Source organism: Lithobates pipiens, unplaced genomic scaffold, assembly GCF_037356315.1.
Source record: "Lithobates pipiens isolate NorthernLeopardFrog02 unplaced genomic scaffold, aLitPip1_a1.2 Scaffold_30, whole genome shotgun sequence".
NCBI classification, from domain to species: Eukaryota; Metazoa; Chordata; class Amphibia; order Anura; family Ranidae; genus Lithobates; species Lithobates pipiens.
In genome coordinates, this window is record NW_027507791.1 from 10272474 (window position 1) to 10280958 (window position 8485).

At 46.1% G+C, this 8485-nt stretch overlaps 1 protein-coding gene across 2 annotated transcripts in view; it reads right to left on the reverse strand.

Moving 5' to 3' along the window:
- COQ6 (coenzyme Q6, monooxygenase) overlaps positions 1 to 8482 on the reverse strand; it is a 28194-nt gene extending 19712 nt beyond the window's left edge. The window contains exons 1-7 of one of the 2 annotated variants that reach the window (XM_077463676.1): positions 8432 to 8482; positions 7898 to 8075; positions 4492 to 4626; positions 4349 to 4407; positions 4158 to 4281; positions 1692 to 1822; positions 1497 to 1604 (exon numbers count right to left, since the gene is read on the reverse strand). In XM_077463676.1, the coding sequence (XP_077319802.1) occupies positions 1497 to 1604; positions 1692 to 1822; positions 4158 to 4281; positions 4349 to 4407; positions 4492 to 4626; positions 7898 to 8051 (711 nt within the window). In that variant the 5' untranslated portion in view covers positions 8052 to 8075; positions 8432 to 8482. Of the gene's footprint in view, positions 1 to 1496; positions 1605 to 1691; positions 1823 to 4157; positions 4282 to 4348; positions 4408 to 4491; positions 4627 to 7897; positions 8076 to 8397 lie in introns of both variants that reach the window. The other variant, XM_077463675.1, reaches the window with a different exon arrangement.
- Between the last annotated feature and the right edge of the window lie 3 nt (positions 8483 to 8485).

Below are 8485 nucleotides of genomic sequence, written 5' to 3' on the forward strand. Positions count from 1 at the left end.
ACCCCCATCAACATTGATTGTGTTGATGGTGGAAACAAGCAATTTTCTTTCCTGCAACCCATCTATGACTTAACCACTTAAGCCCCGGACCATTTGGCTGGCCAAAGACCAGGCCACTTTTTGCAATTCGGCACTGCGTCGCTTTAACTGACAATTGTGCGGTCGAGCGACGTGGCTATAATAAATATCCCCAAAAAATATTTTAAAAAAAGTTTTTTCCCTCAGTTTAGGCCGATACGTATTCTCCTACATATTTTTGGTTAAAAAAAAAAAAAATGCAGTAAGCGTTTGATTGGTTTGCGCAAAAGTTATAGCGTCTACAAAATACGGGATCGTTTTAAAGCATTTTTATTAATATAATTTTTTTTTATTAGTAATGGCGGCGATAAGTGATTTTTATCATGACTGCAACATTATGGTGGACATGTCGGACAATTTTGGTGAGATTTTGGGACCATTCACATTTATACAGCGATCAGTGCGATTAAAATTGCATTGATTACTGTGTAAATGTGACACAGTTAATTGGTTAAAACTAGGTGGCGCTGTAGGGGTTAAGTGTGTTCTGGGGAGTGATTCTAACTGTGGGGGGGGGGGGGGGTCTAGCTGGGACACATCACTGATCATAGCTCCCGATCAGAGGGGGGGGGGGGGGTGATCAGTGACACTGTCACTAGGCAGAATGGGGAGATGCTTGTTTACATTAGCATCTCCCCGTTCTTCCTCTTCGTGAGACGATCGCGGGTAGTCTCATGGACACCGAGTCTGCGGGACACGTGACCCTACTCACGGAGCCCGTGGCGGCGCACGAGATGGCATGGCGGCAAATTCAAAAGGGACATACAGGTACGCCCATTTGCGCAGCCGTGCTATTCTGCCGGCGTACATCGCCGTGTGCCGGTCGGGAACCGGTTAGATCTCATTCCATTATATTCCATAAAATGAATGGAATTCCTTTAGACATGGTTGGTGCTAGAATATTGCCAACACCATTATCCATTGAAGTGTTTGTTAACCCACAGGGTTAACTTTACATTATCCTCTTTGTTGATTAATCTAATGTCCCCCTGTGACTGTGCTTTATTAAAAATGCAGCTATATACCTCGTTTACTGATCGCAAATCGGCGAACATGTGACATGCTGCCTCTCCGCTGCATGGCAGCTGAAGCGGGCGGGGCCACCTCTCTCCTCCTGAATGACGTCAGCAGGGGATCCTCGGCCCCGCCCACTGCATCTGTCGGGCAAAAAGAAGAGAGAGGTGGCATGTCACGTGATCGCCGATCTGCGTGGGGGGCGGCGCGGACACGGAGCAGAGGGAGTGGGGAGAGGACACATGTGAGACAGTGCAGGGCTGCGGCTGATGGAGGCACGTATGCTGACAATGGTGTCAGCATACGTGTCAGCTCAGCAGCCCTGATTATCATGGTCAGTGTAGAGAGTGGGTGGGATGTGGTAAGGGTTTTTTTTGGATCAACTCTCAGGTGACTTCACTCACCTCAGACAACTGAAGAGTTGCAACTACGGCAACATGGTTGTAACTCCACTGAATGGTCTTCATCCCGGCTGTGCTGCGGACCATTGAGTTCTGTCCATCTGCTCCAATCTAGTAGGATGAATTATGAAACGATCAAATGGGGTTTAAGACCGGGGAAGTTGGGGTGGTCTGTAAATAGCAGACAATGATCCTCACCAGAAGTTTTGTGTGCAGCTTCTTTCCATCTGCCAACTGTATCTGCACCCAGCTGCTTCCCTCCTTATCGGGGTAAGGCGCCGGCCAGGTGTAGTTCACAGCCCGACTCCGATAGAGGACCTCAATGCGATCTGTATGTATATATATGACAAATTAAGAATTAACCCCAATTGCAAAGCTGAATGAGGAAACGGTGATGTCATCACACTGGCTGAAAGACTACAGAGGGGTGTGGTATAGACTCTGGTCACTGCAAGAAATGGCTGCGAAAGGGACAGAGTCTATCAGCAAGATATAGTGTGTCACATGATACAGAGCCACAACTAAACCCAGAAATCAGGGGATCTGCAGACAACAGAGCTACATAGCGCACAGGTATGATCTATACTGACATTGATAATTCCATTCCGTTCTAGTAAAAAGAAAGTTGGGATTCAGCTTTAAATAAAAAAAGGACATATCCTTAGTTCCATTTAAAGCTGAATTGTAGGAATTTAGTAAAAGTGAAGGCACACTATGACTCAAGTCCAAGGAGGTGCGTGACATCTCTTGGGCTTATCGCTATTATTTCCATTTGACAGTTTTATTGCACTCCCGGATGATAACTCGCTGTATTCCCAACACTGATGCTTCAGGTCTAAGCATCTTCAACATTAGAGTCGGTGCAGCTGCTATGTCTGCCCTTCTCCTCCTCCTGCCCAATCACAGAAGCATTTATATCACGTAAGCTCATTCTCTAATTACAAAGGCTTCTCTGAATAGGCAGCAGAGAGGGGAGGGGTAGGCATAGCTGCTCTGTGTGCCTCTCTCTAAATTTCATAGCATGCCCCAGCAGAGCCATAAACCTGTCAAAAATAAATGTTAGAACTAAGCTCAGGAGATGTCATGCAGCTTCTTGGACTTAAAGTGTTACTAAACTCACAATAGAAAAATCAGCCTGTATATCAGTAAAGCATGCTTGTTATATCCACTGTGGAACCTAAGGGGTTAATCCTCCACATTGTGTAAAAAGGCTGTTTGATCCTGTCTCCTCTGATCCTCCCCTTCTTCCACAGTCCTCAATCCATCTCCTGATAGTACAGAGCTTTGGGGGCACTGTGCACATGCTCAGTTTGGAGTTTTTTTGTTTTGTTTTTCATGGGAGGTTACTTATACCAGATACCAGGCACCAGATATAAAAAAAGGGTCCTGGAGTTTAGTAACACTTTAACTCAGGGGTTGACAAATTTGCTTGGAATCTAGGAGCCAGCTAAAAAAGTTAGGAGCCAGGTCCGTGACGGCGATCTGGACCTGTCCCTGGCCTGACATGGAGACGAGTGAGGGGAAGATAGCCCCCAGCCCCTCACCTGTCTCCAAGTCATTGCCCATAGCTATTAGAGGGACATTTTATTTTTTTATTTTTTTTCAAATGACAATTTTTTTTTTTAATTGCATTTTAGTGTAAATATGAGATGCGAGGTCTCTCTGACCCCAGATCTCATATACAAGAGGACCTGTCATGCTTTTTTCTATTACAAGGGATTTTTACATTCCTTGTAATAGGAATAAAAGTGACACACTTTTTTTTTTTTTTTTTTTTTTTTTTTTTTAAAGAACATTGAAAAAAATAAAAATAAAAGTTAAAATAAGAAAAAAAAAATTATTTTAAACGCGCCCTGTCCCGCCAAGCTTGCGTGCAGAAGCGAATGCATATATGAAAGCGGTGTTCAAACCACACGTGAGGTATCACTGCGATCGGTAGATTGAGAGCAATAATTCTAGCCCCAGACCTCTTCTGTAACTTAAAACGTGCAACCTGTAGAATTTTTTTAAACGTCGCCTATGGAGATTTTTAAGGGTAAAAGTTTTTCGCCATTCCATGAGCGGGCACAATTTTGAAGTATGTCATGTTGGGTATCGATTTACTCGACGTAACATTATCTTTCACAATATAAAAAAAAATTGGGCTAACTTTACTGTTGTCTTATTTTTTTTGTTATTAAATACATTTTCCCCAAAAAAGTGCGCTTGTAAGTCCGCTGTGCAAATACAGTGTGACAGACAGTATTGCAATGACCACCATTTTATTCTCTAGGGTGTTAGAATAAAATATATATATATAATGTTTAGGGGGTTCTGAGTAAAGGGAAGGAGATGGAGCTTCCCCTGCCTGCCAGCCTATTAGCATTGCTGGTTGTAATTCCAACGGCCACCACAAGAGGGCGCCAGATTCCAGAAGGAACCATAGGATGGTAGAAGGCCTCAAAGCCGGGGGCTCAATTACCCTGGGGGGGTCCGCGGTGACAGGATACCCCCAGCTGTGATGCCCCAGGCGCCAGGCCGCTATTTCTAGTCGCAAATGCGACCTGGCGCCCGGGTTTTGTTGAGCCCTGCTTTAACTCATACCTGCACTTTTTACAAAGTGACTGAATTCCTGGAACTCAGCTTTAACATGGGCTTACACATCATTTAGTTGACATCTCTGACCTGCCATGGCGTCCAGCTGTTTGGTCAGTGCAGCTGTAATGACATCATTCTCGACAATGTATCCCATATCCTCCAAGCCTTCTTTATCAAATGTAATTAGAGCGTCAGAACAGGCATCCCAAACCTGTAAGAGATCAGGTGTTTATAGAGAAGGGCCCTCATTGATGCACAATGTATAGTCATTATCTCACCTGCATTCTCTTGTATGGTTTCATCCTCATGGCACAGATATGATCCCAGGCCCCAAAGCCTGTTGGCAGAGAAATAGGAACATTTCATGACAGCGGGTATGAAAATAGAAGGGGCATGGTACAGTTTTAGCACAAGTACTTACTAGCCAGGAGGGTAGCCGAGCCAGGTGTAATAGAACTGACTCTGTTGCTGAACTGCTCAGGTAAGTGGTCATATGCTTTCCTGTGTCCTGCCTCCAGCAGAAGAATCTTCTTGTTGTGCAAATGAGGGTGGGAACCTATTTTTTGAAAATAAAAAATTTTTTTTTTTGTTTGTTTTTACAAAACAAAGAGGTTTTAACCAAGCTGTAAGAAGTGTTACCATTTTGCATGAATACAGATATTTGATTGGTTACAGTGGATTAGGGCCGAAAACAAATCGATTATGAAATTAATAGATTACTATTTTCATAATCGATTAATCGGGCCGTAACATAATGGGGTAAAAAAAATAAAAATACAATTAGCCCTTTATATTACAAAAACAGCAAATAATCGCTACTGTAAATATTACTTTCACTGTTCCACAGTAAAAAAAAAAAAATGAACCCCTTACAGTAGCGATTTGCTCTTTTTGTACTATAAAGGGTTTATTTTAGTTTTTTTTAACCCCATTATTTTACTAAACGTCTTAGGCCTGGTTCAAATCTATGTGTTTTTTGCAGAAACTACAGTTTATTTAACGTGGTTTCCTATGGACACGTTCACATCTATGCTTTTTTTTTTCAGCCGCTGCATAGTTGGAAAGTGTCAAAGACTTTTTTTGTTTCAATATACAGAGGAACCTCGGATTTCGAGTAATGCGGTTAATGAGCAAAAAAAAAAATCAAAAATCGTAACACGTTTGTCTCGCAAAATGAGCATGATTCTGGCCAAAGCGGTGAGCAGTACCGCGTTAGGTCTGAGGTGGGGGGGGGGGTGTCGGAGCCGAACATCGCCGATTAGCGCCATTCGGAAATGCACGGAAAGGCCCAAGGACAGCTCTGAAGTCTTTCCGAGGTTTGCTGCGGTGTCCTCTGACCTTTTTGCCCGTTTCCGAGGCTCTCTGGCGCCCCCCCCCCCCCACGAATTATGTTCGTTTCCATTGACTTCTATGGGGAACCTCACTTTGATATGCGAGTATTTTGGATTACGAGCATTAACCCGGAATGGATTATGCTTGCAATCCGAGATTCCACTGGACTTTAAGACATTGTTTTTGTATGGCCAGCATATAACATATTACAGTTTTGTTTGAAAATATGCAAAACAGTCTAACTTTTTTTTTTTTTTCTTTAAAAGAACAAAAATTGATCAGAGTCTAATAGTATATACCGTAAATCTCTTCTGTCTGTTATTCTCAGAGTGGATTCGAGATTTTGCTCCCTAACCATATAGTTGGTTATTGATATTTAAGAATAAATTGCCTTTTTTTTTAAACTTTACATATTAACTAATTTATACAACACACTTTTTTTTTTTTTTTAAGGTTATTAAAGTGGAGTTCCACCCATAAATGGAACTTACACTTTTTGAAATCCCCCCCTCCCCCCAGGTGTCACATTTGGCACCTTTCAGGGGGGAGGAGGGAGCAGATATCTGTCTAATACAGGTATTTGCTTCCAATTCCTGGCATAGATCACCGCGGTGATCACTTCCGGCGCCTACTGTGTCCTCCCCCGCTGTCTTCTGAGGGACATACAGGTCCCAGAAGACAACCGGGACCAGTGAGGACGCTCAGCGCAACTCGCACATGCACAGTAGGGAACCAGGAAGTCAGATTCCTGATTCCCTTACCGAGGATGGCGGCGGCGGCACCTCCGCTTTTTTCGGCGGACCTCCGCTTTAACCGATCAAAACAATAATTGGCCAACTAATCGATTATGAAAAAAATTGTTAGTTGCAGCCCTACAGTGGATTAAGCAATAGCTTGGCTTGAGAAATTGAGGGAAGCATGGGTGGAAGATGGAAGCAGTGGGGAGCAGGTTGCAAGAGATGGAAAGCATGGGGCAAGAGATGGAAGCAGTGGGGAAAAGGCAGTGATAGTTGGGAGCAGGGGGTGGGAGAAGAAAGCAGTAGGAAGCAGGGGGAGAGAGAGAGATGGCGTGGGGAGCAGGTGGGAAATGAAGAAAGCAGCAGGCAGCAGAGGGTGGGAGAGTGGGCAGCAGGCAGGAAAAGGAAGCAGTTGTAGGGGAAGGGAGAAGCAAGCAGCAGCAGGCAGGGAGAAGGAAGCAGCAGGCACCAGAGAACAAAGAGAAGCAGATGGTGGGAGAGAGATGAAGTGGGGAGTGGGTGACAAGAGAAGGAAGCACAGGGAAGCAGAGGGCAGAAGAAGGAAGCAGAGAGCAGGAGCAAAGCAGAGGAGGGGAGAGAGATGAAGTGAGGAGCAGAGGGCAGGAGAAAGGAGCAATGGAGTGCAGAGGGCGGGAGAAAGGAGCAATGGAGAGCAAAGGGTGGAAAAAGGCAGCAATGGAAAACAGGGCGGGAGAAGGGAGCAGCGGAGAGCACAGGACAGGAGCAGCATTAAACAGAGGGAAGGAAAGGGATGAAGTGGGGAGCAGGGGGAAAGAATGAAAAGCAGAAGGAAGCAGTGGGTAGCATAGAAGTTGGAAGAAGGGAGCCGTGGGAAGCAAAGTGCGGAAGAAGGCAGCAAAAGGGAGCAGCTAGAGGGTAAGGATAAGCTCAGACAGGTTTGCACGCTCCACGTGCTAAGTCTGCCAGGAAGTCGGCGCAACGCTAATCACAGGCAGTGAGACATTTCCCGATGCGCAGCTGCAGAGATCGGGCAACGTCTCCCTGCCTGTGATTAGAGCAGCGCTGCGCCAAATTCCTGGTGGGCTCAGCACATGGCATACGCGAACACGCCTGAGCTGATCCTTAATGGTGGGAGAAAGGAGCAGTGGGGCGGGAGGAGGGAACAGTGGAGAGCAGAGGGGGCAAAGGGTGGTAGAAAGAAGCACAAGGTGGGAGAAGGGAGCAATGGAGAGCAGAGGGTGGGAGAAGGGAGCGATGGCGATAAGGAATCGGGGGGTGGGGGAGAAGGTAGTAGTAGGATGAAGAAGATGGTAGAAGGGAGCGATGGAGAGAAGGAATCGGGGGTCGAGGGGAAGGTAGTAGTAGGATGAAGAAGATTGGAGAAGGGAGCGATGGAGAGAAGGAATCGGGGGTCGGGGGAAGGTAGTAGTAGGATGAAGAAGATTGAAGAAGGGAGCGATGGAGAGAAGGAATCGGGGTCGGGGGAAAGTTAGTAGTAGGATGAAGAGGATGGGAGAAGGGATCGATGGAGAGAAGGTATCGGGGGTGGGGAGAGAAGGTATTAGTAGGATGAAGAGGATGGGAGAAGGGAGCGATGGAGAGAAGGTATCGGGGGTGGGGGGAGAAGGTAGTAGTAGGATGAAGAGGGTGGGTGAAAGTTTAGCTGTAGAAACTTGAACTTTGCTACAATAAACATCCCCGGATAGCTGTGACCTTGAACGCTGCGTGTCTCTCTCTATATACAATATATATGTATATAATAGGAAGGTTCCTCACCCAGAGCGCAGGCCATGGCGGTTCCCACCATTCCTCCACCAGAAATCACCACATCATAGAGAGCGGCGGCGGAGGAATTCAGAGAGCGATGGCGGGCGGAGCGGTGCAGGCCGAGGAGTGGTGAAAGGCCCAGGCGGCACACAGGGAAGGACATGATCACCTCACACCGGAGTCACCTCTGAAGAGACAGAAATATGACATCATGAGATTAAAGGGGAACTCCACTATGACACTGACAGTGTGTACAGAAGGCGGGGCCCGGTTCTGTGCCTTCCACACATCCTATACAGCATCAGAGACATTTCTACTGTACTACCGGGCTGCTGGATTTATATCCAGGAATATGCCAGAGCTATATAATAGCGTGTGATTGTGGTGGGGGGGTGGGGGTTAGAGTGTCCGCTCCTCTGGTTGGGTGGACACGCTTAGGTCTCGATGTGTGGAGAGTGTCGGGGAAGAATAGCGGATATTTCGGCACTTCTTATTGGCAGCACACATACTACATGAGCCTGCACGGCGTCCTCCGCACATCACCTGTTATTCGACCCAGTCGCTGCCTAATGACGTCAGTGCGCAACATTCCTATTT